Here is a 20686-nt window from a genome sequence, read left to right as displayed (position 1 = left end):
ACATGATTTTATTATAACCATGCAACAATTGTTACTTTCTGCTCTTATATACATTGTACTATGTAAAGGGGGAAATAAAAAATTAATTACCAGATAAGGACATCAGTCTCCTTGTCTAAAGTAAATACATATGCATACCAGCTCTGCACTGTACCATATCAATGCACAGCAGGGAGGTTATAGTTGCTGATTCTCCAGCAAAATACCTTGAACAAATTAAAATACTTCAAATTCAGAGCAAGTTCTCACACATTTGGGCCAAAATTCTGATCTCAGTTATACTGGAAAATAAAACTGGAGTAATTCTACTGAACTCCATGGTTTAGGCAGATGTAACCCAGAGCAGAATTTGGCCAGTTCTATATATTTTGAAAACGACAACTCTTTTACTAAAAAACCTTTGTAGTGGTGGGAATGGAGATAACAAATAAATCAACATTTCAAAGAAAGAAAAAGATCTATGGTAATAGCATAATCTTACCAGCTCTCTACATAAACTAACAAACCAAACCAAAAACTTACTTTGTGGCCTCTATCATATCCTGGAAAAATCCAGGGTTGAAAAAGATTACCAACACTCATGTGGAAAAATGGGACAAATAGGGAAGATGAAGTCTCCTCTACATAAATCGTCTGGGTAGGGAAACTATGAAGACACTGAGCATTATGCCACCTGTCACTTAAATGCAACGACATGCAGATTTTAAAACATTTGCTTTTTCCTGTCTGGTGTCTCAGTACTTTGTGACATGAGTCAGAGAATGAAAATCTAGAATGGCATCTTTAGATTAACCTGCCGCCTGTGACTGAATAAATGTCCCCCATTCACCATATATAGTTTTCCATCAGAAATTGCTACAGAAATGGCTTTCACTAGGTTTTCAATGTTACTTACCAGTTTCAGTGTACCTTTGTATGCTATTTCTCCCTCAGGCTTTAGATAGATTATTATACAACTTATGTTCATGCTTCTATTTTATATGAGGTGACAATCAAATACTAAAGGCCAGATTTTCTAAGTTCGTAAATTTCCAGTGTGTGCATCCCATTTAAGTATTTGCACATGCCAGGTCATGAATGCATACAAATATGTGATTTGCACATACACCTAGAGTATTGGCATGTATGGATAGAGAGAGAGAGAGAGAGAGACACTGATTGAAGGCCTGATTTTTACAGGTGCTTAGCACTGGCCACTCTAAAGTCAGTGGTACTGTTCAATACTTCCGAAAACCAGGCCCTTTATATTTTTTATATTTTTTTTTTTATTGCTCTCTTTCCTTTCATATGGCACTTGTCTTCTAAGACTGTAACCTCCTTTGGCCTTTTACTGAGTTTGCTTTTATGTATGGACACCATCTAACACTACTTCTGCGGTATAAGAATACAATGATAGATAGTAATAACTGCCCACACCTAACTTTGAAAATCTGAACAAAAGTCTTTAATATTATCACTTAGAAGGCCTTTCACAAGTTGAGATTCCATCTATGAATATTGAGTGCGTAAGGGAAAATATAGTGTCTTTTCTATTATGATTGCATTATAAGAGGAGGAAGGAAAATATTCTTTTTTATTCCTAACTGTAAGATACACCAAAAAAACACCCCAAACCCAAACAAATACATGTTGAGTTCTATATACTAAAGGCCTTAATTTATCCACAGAACAGGATTAACAGAAACAGTAGTGGTACATGCTTCACTGCACTGCTTCACCAATGTTCCTCAACACTAACCTGAAGTGTTCTACAACTAACGGTGAGAAGAAAGCCCTGACACGATATTGCAATTTTTGACTGACTTACTGATATTAATACCACAAGTCCCAAACAGGGAAACAAAGTCAGGTATGTTCACACTGTTAAAATTGGTATCTGGCCTAAAAGTCACAAGTTAATTACAGATAGGTCACATACTTTAGATGGTCCTTGTGACAGAAAACTTTTAGTCACTACAAACAAGGCCTTGATTCCAATCAGTAATTTAAGAGGTAAAAGGCTTAATATCACTATCAATTATATCATTATCAAGCCCCTGATTTATCCATTTCCTCCAGCAGGAGCACTTCAGTGATGATTTCAAATGTTGATTGGTAGCTAATGGTTATAAAGAGATATAATGGACTGTTGAGCATTTCTCAAAGCACCTTGAGCTGTTCTAAGTTACCCCAGCTACCTAAGGCCTCATGGGACTCATCTAATGGCAGAAGGCCACTGGGATTTAGGGAAATCCAAGACATGCCCTGTCCTCCCCAGCAACACCCTCAGGGGAATAACCTAGGGAGTTCCTATCTTTAAAAAGGTGGGGGAGGAGAAGAGGTCCTGGGAAATTATAGACCATTCAGCCAAACTTTGTTTCCTGGAAAGAACTAATTATTAAGCAATTCATTTGTAAGCAACTAGAGGATAATAGGGTGATAAGTAATAGCCAGCATGAATATCTCAAGAATAAGTCACATCAACGCAACCTAACTTAATTTTTTGACAGGGTTACCAGTTTAGTGAATGGGGAAGCTGTAGACATTGTTTGTAATTGATTTTAGTAAGGCTTTTGACACAGTCCTATGTGTCATTCTCATAAGCAAACTAGGGAAACGTGGTCTACATGAAATTACTATAAAGTGCGTGCAAAATTGGTTGAAAGACTGTCCTGAAAGCGTAATTATCAATGGTTCACTGCCATGCTAAGAATGTATCTCCAGCCTAACTCACTGATGAACTTTGGAAAATGTTACCCCATGTCTACAATCTAAGGCAGAACAATCAGTCAGAATTTGAGGCAGAATATTATTATTAATAATAAAATAATAATAAAAAATAATAATAATAATAATATTCTAATTAACAGTCATGATAATTCATGATAATAGAACATTCCTTTTAATGGCAAAGAATATATTTTTATTGGTAGAGTGAGTGAAACTTTATTTCATGCTATTCTTTTTTTTTGTAAAAAGTTCCAAACATGTTTCACTTTTACACACAAAAGGTCCACACTTTGCTCATTTGACTCACTGAACTCAACAGGATTACTGGCATGAATTAGGTGAGCAGGATTTGACCTGAAACACTAATTAGCTCAATTAGGAAGTGAACAATACGTATTGTCAATAGATATCTTCCCATTCTTTTCAGGGAGGGATATATTTGGTGGAGTCCTGCTGAGGTCTGTGCTAGGTATGCTACTATTTAATATTTCCATGAATTACTTGGATAATGGAATGAAGAATATGCTTATAGTAGTTGTGGATGGCACCAAAGTAGGAGGGGCTGCTAGCACTTTGGAGGACAGGATTAAAATTCAAAATTACCTTGATAAATTGGAGAATTGGTCTGAAATCAACAAATGAATTTCAATAAAAGATAAATGCAAAGAACTACACTTAAGAAGGAAAAAAAAATCAAATGTGCAACTACAAAATGGGGAATAACTAGGTCCACTTGGCACTGGTGAGGCCACAGCTGGAGTACTGTGTGCAATTCAGGGAGCCACATTTTAAGAAGGTTGTGAAGAAACTGGAGAATGTCCAAAGGAGAGCAATAAAAATTACTAAAGGTTTAGAAAACCTGACTTCTGAGTAAAGGTTAAAAAACTGAGTACATATATTCTTGAGAAAAGATGACAGAGGGGACCTGCTGGCAATCTTCAAATATGTTAAGGTCTGTTACAAAGAAGGTGGTGATCAGTTGTTCTCCATATCCACTGAAGGTTGGACAAGAAGTAATCAGCTTAATCTGCAGCAAGGAAGATTTAGGTTAGATATTAGGAAAAACTTCCTCACGAGAAGTAGAATTAAGCATCAGAATAGGTTTCCAAGGGAGGATGTGGACTCTGTCCTTGTCTAACCTGTTCTTAAAACCTCCAAACACCTGTCAGGGATGGTATAGGTATACTTGGTCCTGCTTCAGCATGAGGGGCTGAACTAGATGACCTATCCAGGTCCCTTCCAATCCTACAATTTCTATGATTCTATACAGAGAATAGAAAATATACTGTAATTCATGCATTCCTAAATTTCAAATTATAAACTTCACTTTTGCTTTACATTAATTCAGATCTTTGATATCTTGCAAAAGCTCAAATACAACTTTCATTTTATCCCTCATTTGCAAAATAAGCAAGCCTTTGCATATATTTCATAATCTAACTTTGTAAATTGTCTTTTTTCACAGTTAGTTAGTTAATATAATTAAGACATAGGTACGTTCTCTAAGAGTGCCTAGGGCAAAAGAGGAATATGACTGGACCAAAAAGCAGCAGCATTTCCACTTCTGACAGTCCAGGTACACCGCTTCCCCACGCCTCTTGAATGTTTACTGAAAATAGATTTCTAAAAATTGCTCTTTAGAAATATCAAGGCTGTGGACAGTACAGTTTCAAATGTATCAGTCTGTAAAATGTTAAAATCCTGGTGCTGAAATTGTCCTTAGATACTTCTTTATTAAAGTCTTTATATTAAATTTCAGCATGTATATTACTCAAATGAACATATAAGAAAAAGATTAGGAACTTAAAGTCACGAAAGTGTATTCGCAGCCTGTTTAACATTAGCATATTAAACTACACATTTTGTTACACCACTAGTATTATTTTGCCATTACAGCCTATTTTGTCAGAATAACTTTAAAACAATTTTCCCCAAAATGACTCTGCCTTCTTCCAATTCTAAAAGAGGATTTCTGTAATTTTCAGCAATATCAATACCATATTGTGCTATGTGATGTAGAATTGTTACTAGTTCTTAAGATACATATTTATAACCTGAATAATATAATGAAATCCGTTCTTTGAAATCAGTAGGAGTTTTGCATGGAGACTGAAAGTAGAATATGGCTCCCTTTTTAGCCCCTTACTTTAAAAAAAAAAAAAAAAAATCAAAAAACATTTAAGCATTTACATCACAGTCATCTCTGCACTATCAGAATATTTATTAAAACCATCACCACCACAATATAAAGGCTACACGTGGTCCAGATTCTTCACTCCTTTCCCTGAGGCAGCTGGGGGATTATTCATTTTCAAGAAATGTTACAATGAAAACATTCTGTCATAAATTAAATCATATTAGCATTACAGTATCTTGCTGAATGACTGAATTTTTATTAAGGGCCTGTATCAAAGTGATATTTGCATAGTACTAATTTAGAAATTCCATTGCTGCCCACTCAGCTTCGGACTACATAAAAGAGGATGGTTATATTCACAGAGAAATGTATGGTATTATGTGCATATCATCCATGGGAATGCTATAAGATTCAGTATATCCCCTTTAACCTATATAACACAATGCTAAGTTTTCACTGAGAATCAAATGGGGCTATGTGGAAGGATACAAGAACACATCCTGTGCTAAAATGAGCTGGTGTTTGTTCATCTTAACTGAGATACTGTGTGGCTATTACCTGGAAAGAGAGGCTCATGGAGGATCATGCTACGGAATGAAAGCAATTGAGTTCAGTTTCATATTGAATGCTGTTATTACATTTTCCTTTCATAAAATTATTGATTAACTATTTAGGAGTATTAAGCAGGGAAGTAAGCCACAGTACTTCACCAGCTGCTAAAACGTAATGCTTTATTTAATGTGTATTAAGGGAGAATAGCTAATTGGTCTGTCAGTGAACCCTACTGTCCCTGAGGGAGTACATAAAAAAGAAGAGCTGGCTTTCATGCTATGGTTATTGTTGATCTAAGACAATATCACTGTGAAAGAATTGCCAAAAATCCAGTCTGAACACAGGCGTGGGAAGTAAAAGTGGAAGTCCACATTAAATCCACTAAAAGCCAAACATTGTAAATGCCAGTTTCAGATAAAACTATCAGACAGAAGCATTCTGCTTCCCCTTCTTTATAAATTTTTCACAAAGCCAAATTTAAAAGCAGTTTCTGAATTATCCTAATTATGCACAAAACTGATTGCACTTTAGGGGTCCCAGAAGATTTGGTAAAGCATCAGCTACATAATAGAAACAAACTTTCCCTTACTGGAGACCCAAATACGGCTCTCATTTGCAATCTCACATGTAAGAGAAGAATTTGGCTCTGAGGCTTCGTTTACAAGTCTGGTCACTCGGAAAAATTAATGGGCAGAATATTATGAACTACTTTTTAGTTTAGAACACAGCTAATTTTTCAGTCACAGTCAAAAGAAAAATTGGACAGGTATTCTCTTTCACGGGTGAAAGAAAAAGATTAAAGTAGATAAGGAATCACAACAGTGTCAGGTATTTTACTTTGGCTGCTTTTTAACTTCTAGATGCAATTCAAACTCTTGATTACTGTCTTTGAATCCATGATTCAGCTATCTCAGAGTCTGCCTTTCCTCTTAAGACGCACCATAGTAACTGCAATCAACAAAAGCAATTCAGCTTTTAGTCTCCAGGATTGAATTTCTGGGGCGCAGCATAGGGTGCTCCCAGTAGCACCTAACCACCTCATTGTCCTCCTACAAATCCCTCTTAAAAAGTCCCATTTGCTGTGATGACTACAAAAAACTTGTCAGTGGCTTGGCAGCTAGTATGTTCCAACCACTGCCTACTGTACTGATCTATACCATCTCAATTGTTTTCTTTTTCCTGGTGCTCCCCATATGTGTATCTGCCTATTCATTGTCTTTTGTCTTATACTCAGACCGTAAGCTCTTTGGGGCAGGGACTGTGTTTCTTTTATAAATGTTTATGATGCTAGAACAATGGGGGTTAGTCCATGACTGGGACTTGTAGGCACCACTGTAATACAAATAATATGAGTTACTTCAACTCCAGAATGTGCTCTCAGCAGAAATTCAGAGCTGTGATCTCACAACTTTAGTGACAACCACAGACAATACAGAGGAAGGGATGCAGATCAGGATAAGTAAAGAACACATCTGAGATCTTCTGACTAAGTTGAATGAATCCAAGCTGGCAGGGCCTGATGCTATTCACCCCAGGGTGCTGAAAGAATTAGCTGAAGAAATCTCAGAGTCACTGAAAATAATATTTGGAAACTCAAAGATGACAGGAGAGGAAGACTGGAGAAGGGCTAACATAGTGCCCATCTTTTAAAAGGGGGAAAAGGAGGCACTGAAGACCTATAAACCATCAAGCCTGACTGCGATACCTGGGAAGCTACTAGAGCAATGTATAAAATTTGCGAATACCTGGACAATGAAGGGTTGATGGATGAAGGCAGTAGCAGCCAGCATGGATTTACTAAGAACCAATCATGCCAAAACAGCTTGATTTGTTCATTGACAAGGTAAGCGGTTTCGTGGATGGGGGAATGCAGGGGGCATAACATACCAGGACTTTAGCAAGGCTTTTGACACAGTCCCACATGACATTCTCATAAGTAAGCTGGAGAAATGCAGGCTTGGTAGAACTACCTTAAGTGAATATACGATTGGCTAAACAACTGCAAACAAAGAGTAACTATTAATGGAATGATGTCCGATTGAAAGGAAGTCTCAAGAGGGTTCCACAGGGATCTGTTCTGCGTCTGGTGTTATTTAACATCTTTATTAATGACCTGGATGTAGGAAGAGAGAGCATACTGATCAAATTTGTAGATGACACAAAGATAGAGGGTGTTGCCAGCACTTGGGAGGATAGAACTCAAATTCAAAGTGATCTTGATAAATTGGCGAACCGACCTATAGACAACAAAATGAAATAAAACAAAGACAAATTTAAGATGCTACACTTTGTGCATTTGATTTTTCTTCCCTAATACAGAATGGGGGATAACTGACTTGGCAGCAGTACTACTGAAAAGAAACTAGGAGTTGTGGTGGATCACAACCTCAATATGAGTCAATAATGCAATACTGTTGCAAATAGAATTTTGGGTTGCATTAACAGAAGCATAGCATGCAAGTCATGGGAGGTGATTATACCACTCTACTTAGTGCTGGTTAGGCCTCATCTGGATTACTGTGTCCAGTTTTGGTCACTGCTGTATACAAAAGATGTAGAGAAACTGGGAAGGATCCAGAGATGAGCAACAAAGATTATCAAAAAGATGGAATACAAGCCATATGAGCAAAGGCTGAAGGAACTGGGTATGTTTAGTTTGGAAAAGAGGAGATGCGGGAGACATGATAGTCTTCAAATGCTTGAAAGGCTGCCATAAAAAAGATGGAGTAAGTTATTCTCTCTTGCCAGAGAGAAGCAATGAGTTCAAACTACAGTATAACGGACTTAGATTGATCTCAGAAAAAACTTCTTAACTGTAAGAACAGTAGGACAATGGAACAAACTGCCTAGGGTTGTCGTGGAAGCTCTTCATTGGCAAATTTTCAAAAAGAGGCTGGATAGCCATCTGTCTTAGATGGTTTCGACACAACAAATCTGGCATAATGGCAAGGGGTTAGACTAGATGAGTCTTGTGGTCCCTTCTAACCTTATGATTCTATGATTTAACGAAAACATCTGTTTGATCGGTCTCCCTGGGGAGTTTAAATAACCCTTGTTAATGGTCTTCTCATTAGTTACCAAATACATTCTCTCTAATGAAACCAATATTCAGTGAGGAGAAGGAAGGAAGGAGAGCATTGTTCAGAAATTTTGTGCATTCCTAACAAATTTAATTAAGGGTGCTCACAGATGATGTGGTGATGAGATCCCTAGAAATGGATGTAATATTAGATACAAATAATGCATTATAGAGTATAAAGCAACCATCACTACATTCTGTAATATGTATGAAGATTAGAAATAGGAAAATTAAAATGTTATATCATACACTAAAATGGGCAGGGATTTGTTTAGGGTGGGATGAAGGGAATGAAATTACTGACAGAGTGCTAAAAAGAAACAACAGGGAAAATTAAAGATTGACTATAAGAAAAACTTCCTAACAGATCGGTTCTTCTCTGGAATAATCTTCCAAATAAAACAGTGGAAACACCATCAACTAAGTTATTTAAAACAAGAATGAAAAGAGCTTTAGATGATATATTGCAGAGTCCACCACTGTTGGGGGGGGGAAATAATGAGCCTAATAATGAGTTAATAGGCTTTCTTATTCTAATGATATCATCTAACACTGCAGCATATGAAAGCACCGCATAAAAAGATAAATACACACACATTTCTACCGCATTATATGCTGGCCTGAAAAGAACAAAGAAGCAAAATTCTGAGTTAACAATGCCACTGCCATTCTTTCCTAAACTTATGGCGCTATATAGTCTACGAGCTGAAATCACTGGTTCACTAAGTCAACTTTGCACTGCTCAAAAGACATGAACTAGCCAGCAATGGACAACAGAGATGTCCCTCTGCACAGGGGAACACTCCACTGGCAGCATAGCAGCTTCTGTACTAGCCTCCTCCCAACTCCCAGTATAAAGAGAGGGACAAGGCATGCCAGAAATAAGACTGGTGGTGGGGAGAGGTATGCCCAAGTGGAGTTCTACAATGTCCCACTCAGTTCCCCACCGGCATACAGTTACCAGGGCCAGGTGCTGCTATGATAGGCTCCCTGCAGGTCCCCCCTCTCCACCGCATCCAAGTAAATCTCAGATGGCGTGGAGAATCTATTCCTCTAACTTTGTGACCCTTACTACAGGAAGGATGAGCTCCACCTAAACCAAAATGGAACCAGATTGCTGGCTTATAAAATTTAAAAGGCCGTGGCGGAGTTTTTAAACTAAGCACTGGGGGAAAGCGGAGGAGCCCACGGTTCAGGCAGACACATCCCAAAGGGGAGGATTTATTGAAAGGGGATACTCTATATTTGGGAGAGGATAGAAGTTGCTGATGTATAGGTAGGAACTGAAGACAAAAAGTCCCATTCAATTACATCACATGAAGACTGACAACTAAATACTGACAAATTTTATAAGGGCATGTATGCAAATGCTAGAAGTCTAAATACTAAAATGGGTAAACTTTTGTGCCTGGTAATAAATGAGGATACCAATATAATAGGCATCACAGAACCTTGGTGGAATGATGATGATAAGTGGGATACAGTAATACTAGGGTACTATATATATACACATATATATATATATACATATACATATATATATACATATATATATCCCATATCTTATATATGTATGTGTATTTTGTGTGCATGTGTGTATACATAAAAAGGGTTAAGGGTACGAAAAACTTCTGATATGAGAGAAGAGAGACTGGGATTCTTCAGCTTAATAAAGAGACAACAGAGGCGGGTACAATAGAGGTCTATAAAATCATGAATAGTGTGGGAAAAGTGAACAAAAGTATTATTTACCACTTCAACAGGGGTCACCCAATGAAATTAACAGGCAACACATGAAAATAAACATAAGAAAATACTTCTTCATACAATGCTGTCAACTTGTGGAAATCGTTGCCAGGGGTTGTAGTGAAGGCCGAAAGCATAAGTGGGTTCAAAAAAGAATTAGATAAGTTCATGGAGGGTAGGTCTATCAATGGCTGTTAGTCAAGGTGGTAAGGGATGCAACTCTGTGCTCTGAGTGTCTCTAAACCTCGGACAGCCAGAAGCTGGGACTGGATGACAGGAGATGGATTACTTCATAATTGTGTTGTTCTGTTCATTCCCTCTGAAGCACGTGGCACCAGCCACTGTCAGAAGACAAGATACTAGATGGACCATTAGTGTGACCAAGTATGGCCATTCTTATGTTCTTAATATGCCACATGCATTGTAACACCACCATGGACTAAAGAGTAAGTGATTGTCTCCCTTATATTTAACTTCTTTTGTGTATCTCATGCCATCGAAAAGCCAAACCTGAACTGGAACTCATCTACTCTGATAATTATTGTTTGGCTGGTAATATTCAGAGTGCTATGGGTTGTCTATTGTATTATAGTATAACTTTGAATTAAATAATATTATGAAGAGTTTTAAACTTTGTAAAAGCGCTCAGATCATTAGATGATTGTTTATATTACAGTAGTGCCTAGAGACTCAAACAAGATCTATTTCCCACTGTGCTTGGTGCTATACATAGACATACTAGGAGATAATTCCTACCCCCAAAAAGTTTACAGTCCAAATATACAAGACGAAAGATGGGAGGAGAAACAAAGGCACAGAGGTGAAGTTATTTGTCTGAGGTTATTCAGCAAATTATTGACAGGGGAGAAAACAGAAGTCCATTCTCATGAGTCACAGTACAGTGCCCTGACCCTCAGACCACTCTGCCTATCTAAATATGGGCACTTTTTATTATACATACTTGTGCTCAGAACAGATACATGAGAAGCATCAAAAATACAAATTTTCCCACACTTTTCTGCTAATGTGCCTTAAGGAAACCTAGAGGGACATGGGTAGTTTAAATTTCACAGTCTTATTATTTATAGTTCCGAAGCAAGCAGTGGGACTGAGGTCTCATTATGCTAAGTGCTGCATAAAATGTGTAATAAAAAGCCCCCGGTTTCTACCCCGAAAAACTTTCTCCTGAGGCAATGAACAATGTTGCGAATGGTGATTGTGCTTTTATGGTGAGATTACTTAATCAGCAGAAACTGGACTAAAACCACGAGATTTTTTTCATGTAGCACAATTAACAGCAGTCTGATATTACCATGTTTCTGCCACTAATGACCTGGAATATGAACCACTGACATAACTTAACTTTTATGGATGAGATTTTGAAAAGCATCTAAGTAAGTGACTTAATAGCAAGTGTCCCATTGAAAGTCAGTGAGGTTTGAGCTTCTAACTCAGAAATTTTCACACTTTATCTCATTAATAATAATCTGAACCATCTTCTCCACCACCTTTGTGTTTTTCAACAGTAGGACGACAAAACTCTTGCTGACGTTGTTCTGGCTTTGGATTTCCTATAAACTCAGCACCATATCAAAGGGTTCTTTATATTCCTTCCATGGAAATTGTAATGGCTAAGGTCTCCCCAGATATTAAGCTACTGATATTTAGTAAGGCTATTATTTTAATGCACACTAAAAGATGCATTGTAATGTTTTGATAGAGTATATTTTCATGCACAGGTCTAATTCTTGGACAGGGATGGGCAGTGGACTAGTGGATATAACTGGATCTGTCTCACCAACCTGTGCTTGCTTTGGAAGCAATGAGATGGGCCTATCCATAGTTTAGAGCAAAAATGAATAGATGATAAATACAGAGCACTTATATACCCTTCTACATATTCAAACTGCTGAACAAACATTAGCAAGGTAGGTTAGCATTAGCTTTATTTTCTCAATGCCGAAACTGAAGCAGAGAAGAGAAGCTACTTCCACACAGCAAGACAATACTGGAGAAAGCATTAGAATGCTACCGTGCCTGATCCTCAACCACAATGCAGCTTCACACCAAATCAGCATAAGAAACAAGACAATTAATACATATGTATTATTTGTCCGATTTCTGAGGCTAATGTGTTTGTCCTGCAGTCTCCCTTGCTGCTAACTTATTTCCCAAATTATAGTCTTAAAAGATATTTAATGGTCAAAAACTGGAATTTATAGAGTACATACAGGCAGAATCCCTTACACTGAATGTCACTGTTTGGCATCACTATAGAAAGCATACTATTTATACCGACTGGTATTTTATTGTATTTGACTCGATAGAAATAAAATGGTTGTTGAAACAGCAAGTACCATGTTAGAGCTATTTGCATTGTATTTGTGAAATGTGAATTTATTAAACTATTTGCTTCCATCATGGCTGCTAGCAACATGTAATGCCGTGCAGTGGGTGGTTCAAAGCATCTGCTACGAAGAGTGTAGGAGTTGGTGAGCAGGGACAATTTATACTCCCATTGATTTTATAGCAGGAAGACAGAGGGGGAAACAAGCAGCTTCACTCAAGATGGAAGCATGAAGAAAATTAGAATGAGCATGTCTTGATGAAAATTGTTGGGATATTCCATAAAGGAAAAACAACAGGAGATGGCCCAGCTAAATTATAATTATAGACTGTTCAACCTTGACAAAGCACACCATAATAGAGTAGTTACAGTATGTGAAAGTAACTCAGGACAAAAGTACCAGGGTCTGGAACAAGAGATAATATTCTTCCTCCAAGGCAAGGTGCAGCCTTTAAAGCATCTGCAGTGACCAGAGATTGGCAGTGATCACAGTACTTCCCTTAGCAGCCCCTTACATACACAGATGCCAACACTCCTTTTCTTCATGGATCCTTATTTTATTCCCAAATCTTGAAATCCAGCCTTCTCTGGGGATAAGGGTTCCCTTCTTTCCCACAACAGATCCACAGATACAGTCAGAACAATTAACCAACAGCCTCACTCCTCCATTAGGGAAATAAATATAATTTATCAAGATTTCAACACATTTCTGCCAGTGCTTGTGATGACAGCTGGGCACTACTAAAGGGGAAAAAAGACTAATACATGGGATTCTAAATGGAAAAAAAAAATCTGTTGCATTAGCTGTTGTAATCGCACTATCCATCACATCATTTTGAGAGCCTATTGGTCATTCCAACTGCTTATCATTTGCACAACGAAGACACAGTTATCTATACCAATTTGTTCATGCCATCCACTAATTGATTCACATTTTTCTTTAGTAATTTTTACAGGTTTTCCAATTGGATTTTTTTTTAAATGAGGCATTTAATGGTCCTGAATTATATACTGCTTCTCCAAATCTGTGTTTCTTTAGTGGTTAAGTATTTGGATTCAATTGTCAGATACCTTGTCAGTTTACCACATTGTTTATAAATTAATCTGTTTTACATTTGATATATATATTCTGCTTTGCTGTGTGACAATCTACTGGACATCCCGATAAAAGCAAGATAAGAAACACTCCCAGACTGCATTTAGTCTAAGTGGGTCAGTTCTAATGAGCAAGCATGATATTTACATGTAGCAAGCAGATTGATCAGAGTGTTGAAAAACAGAATATGGTATCAACTCAGGAAATAGGCATTTACACAGAGTTTAAGTTTATCGAGTTTTATTACTTCCTAAATGCCTCTCTCAGGAATGGATATCTATCTTCAGCTCAATTTAGAACAAACTGTACCTGTGATTTAGATGTGGCAAATCTTTGCCAGCATTACCTTTGCGCTTGCAATACAATAAATGCCCTCATTTCAATACATCTAGATAAAATCCAGCATGGACAGACCAGAAAGAAATTATTGTTGCAATGATCATACACTGTGCTTCTTAGAGAAAAGGACTTTATGAACAGTCTATTTTCCTGAGCTACAATTTGATATACTGCACAAGCAACAACAAATCTAGAGGTGTACCTTTAAAAAACAGTAATACACCCAGCAACAGTCAGCTACATACAACTTTGGCCAGAGATTTTAAAATAGGAATACCATGACCATGCTGTGTATTCTATTTTTTCTAAAGCAAACTGAACTTTACTGTGCAAAAACAAAACAAAATACTAATTGAATATATACACAGCAAAATTTACAACCAATCCCTTGATAAACACTATAGGAACGCTGCCTCCACAGATACGGAGGGAAGAATGAAAGAATATAGATACTCCCCAAATATATACAATATATACTCCAGGTTTTTGTTCCATCTGGACACCCATTCAGAGGTGTAAATAATAGTTACATTGTTAGAAATCTAACTCCAACTAGCTCCAAATATTGTGTGAGTGGCTCTCTCATAGTTCACACGGGGCTCCCTGACCCAGCTAGACAAGCGTGAAAACATGAAATAAATGAAGGTTAACAAAGAACTGGTCTGGGAAACAGTCCATGTTAAATGCTTGCTGTGTTACTACTATGCATATAGGACTCTACATTTGAATTCCGTAAGTCTTAAATATTTGCAATCACAATGTTAATTCCAGACATTACTTCAAGAAGCCAAATGGAGACAAAAATCTCTTCTATCTGCTACACGAGGATATTCACTTGCCTTATAGACATGCACCTAAAGCAAAAAAGGAAACTGCAAAATAACAACACATGTACACAGAAAACTATTTAGCACAATACCTTTTTGTGTCTGTCCCTCTTCCATATTCTCTTCCATGGCTACCTTTCTTCACTTCACTACACAGAATTAATCAAAAGCTTCAATTAGATGCTGAAAAAACTGTGAGGGTTTTTTTCCCTAGGAAGCTCCAACAGCAGAGGCTTAGGCAAGTCCTCAGAGCTTAGCTAAGGCTCCCTCACTCTCCTTGTTTGCTTGGAGACAGGCTGTCAAGTATAATTTCATTCAAATTACTCTTCCGTGAAGATTATCAATTTTTCTTCTCAAAGCTGCCCATTGTATATCACTGTAAACAGGTATTCAAATGAATAGCCTGTTAATTTGGGGCAGAAATTTGGTCTCAGTCCCAGTGGCAGTGGCACTGTAATTCATAAGCCTTGCTTTGCATATAAAATGGGGAAAAGAAATTGAGGTTTGTATTGAAATCTGCGTTTTAAATTGGAAACAGGCTGCACTGAGAACAGATGGAGGGGTGTTCTCCTAACATGAAGCAGACCACCAACCCATAATTCCCCCTATTTGCTACCAAAGTGGGAAAGCCCGGATGCCTGTGGGTTCTTTATGCTGCAGTAGTTGTCTCTCTCTCAGTCACATATATTACTAATACGCTTCTTCATTTTCTCTCTCTCTCAAACATCTATATTATTTGCGTAGAATTAGTATTAGAAATGTATGCTATTACACTTACTCTAGAATGTATTCTGACAGGCTGCACGAGGGTTTGTTTAAAAGAAGAAAACACCTTTACAATTTAAGGTTTGGGGGGTTTTAAGTATATAAATAAAAAAAGCAGAAAATATGTAACAGAGAATATTACTGACTGCCAATCAAATCTGCTCTTTAAGGTAAATGATCTCTCCCAGTGCCACAAAGTACTCTCTCTTTTCTTAAAATCATATCTGTGAGATGTTTAAATAAATCTTCTATCAATGATTTTTCTGCTGTATATCATACAAAATTATCTGAACGCTGTAGTACCTTACTAAAAGATGGAACCTTTTCAGGATGGTGAAGCTTAAAACAAAACCAAAAACCAAAACAATGCTCCCCCACGCATTACACAATGTTTGTCATGTACTGTTGGAGGAAAAGCACAGGTTCAGTACTCTGTGGGTGCACTTGCTCATTTGGGGAGCTGTGCAGTCTGATTTGAAATGCAAATTGGACACTGCAGTCTATCAATAAATTAGCATTTTTGTATCTTGGCCTGTGGAGTGACATAGCATCATCTTAAGAGTTTGAATACTTCCTAAAAGTGCAACAAGAAAAACACAACACAATGTGTGTAGTATTTTTTTTAAAGCTTTTTCACATTCCCCTTTCCCTACCCTCCTGGAAAAACATGACTAATTCTCATCACGAATAAAAATTTTCAAGGCTGAAAATGGATATTAACTCAGAAGCAAACCTGTTTTTAATGTGATGTTATTACACTTTCTAAAGGGACCCAGATATTAACTCAATTTAAGTTTAAAATTGTTTTCAAGTCTCTAAATATCTCCTCCCCAAGGCAGCAGTACTATGGCTACTGCGGAAAGACTTCTCCGAGAACTCAACTACCAAAAGTGACAGCAGCTGATTCGTTCCTAGCAGTGGAGTCTTGAGAAGGTCTCAAATCAAATGTCACCTGGCTACACAGCACAGTTCATCCATTGAGGCCTCTTTGTGCTCCATCCAGGGGATGGCCATATTTTGTGAAAAGTGAGCTTGAAGTTTCTCTGAGCAGGGAACACACATAAGGAAGTTGGGGTACCAGATGCTGGCTCTTATCCAGTGGAAGAGGATGTATCTGGATTGTTTCTATCTTTTGTGGGGCCCTTTGCAGAGTACAAAGAAAAGGGATTTGTGGAAGTGTTTGGTTTCAGAAAGCTAGACTAAGAGTTCATGAGACATACAGAGAATGGAACTGGACCTCAAGTCTTGTCTTAGGTTTGGGGCAGAAGTCGAACAATGCAACTTCCTAGGTAAGGTGATTGGCTGAGACCAAATTGGGAGTAATTCCACAGAACAAACCTTCTCTGTGTGGAAAATAAAATATCACAAGCCAGGGCTATAAATTCACAGACTCTGGGACCACTAGAAAAAAATTGCTTTCCACAACAGGAGGACTGGTGAAGATAGGACCAAATAAGTCTGAGTGAGAGCAAGTAAGAACTATATTTATCTAAATGGCACAGAGATACACTGAACAAGAGTCCGCCCTAAGGAGTCTAGCTACGGGGGGGAGTGGGGTGAACTCCACTGGGAAGCCTCCTATGGAATCTAAGAGAGCTGAGGGCAGAGGTCTGAATCCTAAAGGTGCTAGCACTGAGAATCTCTCTACCCCATTCTGGAAGAACTCCAGAAAGGAGTTCACTCCACACAAGGCTTGAAACGGTTAAGGTAGGCCAATTAACTCTCCAGGCTCCACTGGAAGGAGAAGACAGGGATTGGATTAAATGAGGCTCAGCTGGACAGGAACAGGAGACGTCTGTATAAAACCAAGAAGCAGATAGCAGAAAGGGGCTGCAGAGAAGTAGGCAGTGTATGTGTTTCCTGAGAGGAGAGAGTTGGAAGACTAGGAACCTAAAGTGGGGGGGAAGCCAGGAACATAGAAAAGGCTCAGGGGGAAAGCAGCAAGGTAGGATAGTGCAGGTCTTGGCTGCTGATCGGAGGGCCCCTGACCTGGAACCTGGAGTAGAGGGTGAGCCTGGGTTCTCCTACAAGCCACTGGGGATGTGGCATAGGCCAGGCAAAGGACAGCGGACTGCCTGGGATGATTTGTCTGGAAAGAGTTTGTTACATAACCCCTATCCTCTGGAAAGGGGAATCATGTAGTGATGTGGCCGGAGAGCTGAGCCATGAAGAGGAAACTGCAGTTCCTGGAGCGGGAGGAGCTGCAGGGCGAGACAGGATGGGTGAAGCACCACCAGAGGAGAGTCCAAAGCTTAGCAGAGCTAATCCCCAGGATGGCCAGAAGGAGGCACCACTAGTAGCGAGTGAACCCTGTGACAGAGGGGATTGTAGATGACTTGGCTGACATCTTATGGGATCAAAAAAAGACAGACCACTCCCTACTATAAGCAGAATAAGTACACTTCTTTCACGAAGGTAGATTAACAACAAGGATCTGAATAACATTCCTGGCTTTGAAAGGAAGGAGGGTTCACAAGATTCAAGGGGTGGAGATGATGTGTAGGAGACCCTTTCTTTCTGTCAGGCAAATTCTGAGACCATGGGATAGTTTGTAGGAGGCCCCAGGCACACCGGGCCCATCTATGTCACTGTGGGGCCAAACAGAAGTATAGGGCACTGATTTTTCTGCTTTCTTTAGACTACGACACATAGGAAGTAGGGGAAGGAAGACATAAGATCCCGCCCTCACCTGTGAGATGGAGAAGGTACCCTGTGCCTATGCGTAGGGGCCTAGATATTTTCATTCATATCTGGAAACTAGGGAGCTGAAGTTTGATGTGAAGAAGTTGATCAAAGGAGGTCAGGCACCAGATCATTGCTTGGCTGAAGACTTCCCTCTAGAGATAGCATTCATCCAAATGGGGGCCTTTCTGGCTCAGCCCAATGTCTGGGCACACATAGGGCCTTGACAGACCCCAGGATTTTCTCTGCCTAGTGGAATACATCATTGGATTCTGGAGGAGAATGCTCCAGGTTCTGCCTTGATGATTCAGGTAGGCCACTATGGGGGCACTGTTGCACTAGGCAAGATGTGGCTCTCAAGTCCTCTATAGCCAATATATTGGCTGTTCAAAGCAAGAGATGCTGAGGTCAAGTTTTTGTTCCTGAGGAGATGATGCCTGGTCTGACTGAACTGTGAGTGCTCAATCCAGGATGATGCACTGGGAGTCCAGAAGTGAGGTTCCTTTTATGGTGTGAGACCTGGCCAGCTCCCAACTGAGGCATGATTTTTGTGGTTGAAGGACAGGAATTAGGTCCTCCATGTTCTCCTCCATTGAGGAGACGAAGAAAAACAGATATTGGAGAGGCAAAGAATTAAAATACAATTCTGGGACTATGTTCCAACAAAGCAATATGGTGCTATGCACAAGCAGATAGAAACTAAGCCACTACAGTGGATTAGTTCAAGTAAGGTCTGGCATTTCAGGATTATGTCAGGATTGGTAAAGCTGTCTGTCCACGATTACCTTTATTAGAGCAGTGGCGTTGGGAGAGTAAGAGAACTTTTCTCCCAACTCACTGCCAACCTGAGCTGCCAGAATCTCAAATGCTGGGTACCGGGCCAGATCGGGAATTATTCAGACCCACTTCTTCCTGAAGGGTGCTGCAATGACCATGGTTATGTTCAAGACAGTTCTTGAGGCTGGCCAATATCAAACAAAAGAACCTGGTGTTAAACTGGAAATGTAAGTGTCCTGAGGAGAATCTGAGGAACCTCTAGTTGGTTTATATCATAGGATATGAAGATGATTTATGCCTCCTTCAGATCAATGGGTGTCAAACAGTCACACAGACCTATGGCAGTTAGCACTAAGTGAAGAGATTCCATTCTAAAAGCTTGACACACTGATTCAACACACTAAAAACATCCTGCACCAGCTGAAGCTTCAGAGGTCTTGACGCATAGACCAGGTAGAACACACTGCAGTACAAAGTTATGGGTGTTGTGGGCCAGGATGTAGGTGATCGGGCCTAATAGTCAAAGCAGGAGTCAAATCTAGTGGGAAGAGCAGTCATCCAGGCTAGGGAACAAAACTAAGGGTCAGCACCAGAGTCAACTGTTAACTACCAGAGCCAGGGGTCAAGCCCAAGTCAGAAACAGAAACTGAAGCTGATGTTCAGAGCCGAGGTCAGGTGCTGAATGTCAAAGGTCAATCCAGAGTCAGCATTAGAAGTCAGAGGCCAGGGTCACAGACAGGATTGATAGCTGATGGTGGAAGTGAGGTAAGGGCAGGACCTGAAGGACAGGCAAGGATCAGGCATAGAGCAGGAGCATGGTGGGAACAGGAGTGAAGGCAGGGATGAGGCAAAAGCAGAGCAGGAATCAGGAACAGGGTTCAGTTCAGAAAGCAAGCACAAACAGTGTTGAATGTGCCACAACAGGAAATCATCTTTTTGCTCAACTTCCTGTGCCTCCTTCTGGCTTAAATAACATGGTTGGACCAATCAGTGGAGCCTGGGTCATCCTCCAATCAAGGCTCCTGTGGCTGGTGCCTTGGCTCTGGTTGTAGTCCTACTAGCTTCTAAGCTCATCAGGTATCAGCAAACATTGGGTGGAAGCCAGGATGTGGCAGCTGGTCTTGGAATGCCTAGGCCTAGGTTCAAGACATGGGTATCACAATGGATCACTGAGGAATGGTTTTCGCTAGAGAAAGAAGACTGTAACCTCCTGCCCAAGTGTAAATGACAGACTACTATGCAGGTACCTCAAAGCAGATGCAAGTCGTAAAGGACACCCAGTTTACAAATTAGAGTAATTAAAAAGGTGGGCAAATGCCCAGCTCAGTGAGAGCGGATATAAACTCAGACATTTCTTCAAACTGACTTGAACTTTCCAGCATAATCTGGTCTCTCTCTGAATGGAGTGGTAGACAATTCACTCTCATTCAAACCCTGAAACTAGGCAGATACTGTATAAGCCAATCAACTCTATTAGCAGATCTAATGAAAGAATGACATACAGCTGAGAGTCATCTACAGTACAAGTACACATCTTCTTTGCATATGCAAATTCTATTGCTGGACAATAGCCAAGCCAAATCACACAGCTTTAATTTTTACATATTTTTAGGAGAATGGAGGAATGTAT

General features: G+C 39.3%; 1 protein-coding gene across 3 annotated transcripts in view; it reads right to left on the bottom strand.

The window, feature by feature from the left end:
* The window catches only part of GPM6A (glycoprotein M6A), a 301542-nt gene that overhangs the window by 181781 nt on the left and 99075 nt on the right, over positions 1 to 20686 (bottom strand). The window contains exon 1 of one of the 3 annotated variants that reach the window (XM_067551708.1): positions 14925 to 15260. The exons of the other annotated variants lie outside the window; for them this stretch is intronic. Coding sequence (XP_067407809.1) covers positions 14925 to 14961 — 37 coding nt within the window. The 5' untranslated portion in view covers positions 14962 to 15260. Of the gene's footprint in view, positions 1 to 14924; positions 15261 to 20686 lie in introns of those variants that run through there. 3 annotated transcript variants of the gene reach the window in all.

Source organism: Emydura macquarii, unplaced genomic scaffold, assembly GCF_026122565.2.
Source record: "Emydura macquarii macquarii isolate MOO-44397 ecotype Brisbane River unplaced genomic scaffold, CSIRO-AGI_Emac_v2 contig_1363, whole genome shotgun sequence".
Taxonomy (NCBI): domain Eukaryota; kingdom Metazoa; phylum Chordata; order Testudines; family Chelidae; genus Emydura; species Emydura macquarii.
This window is presented reverse-complemented; position numbering and strand designations above follow the sequence as displayed.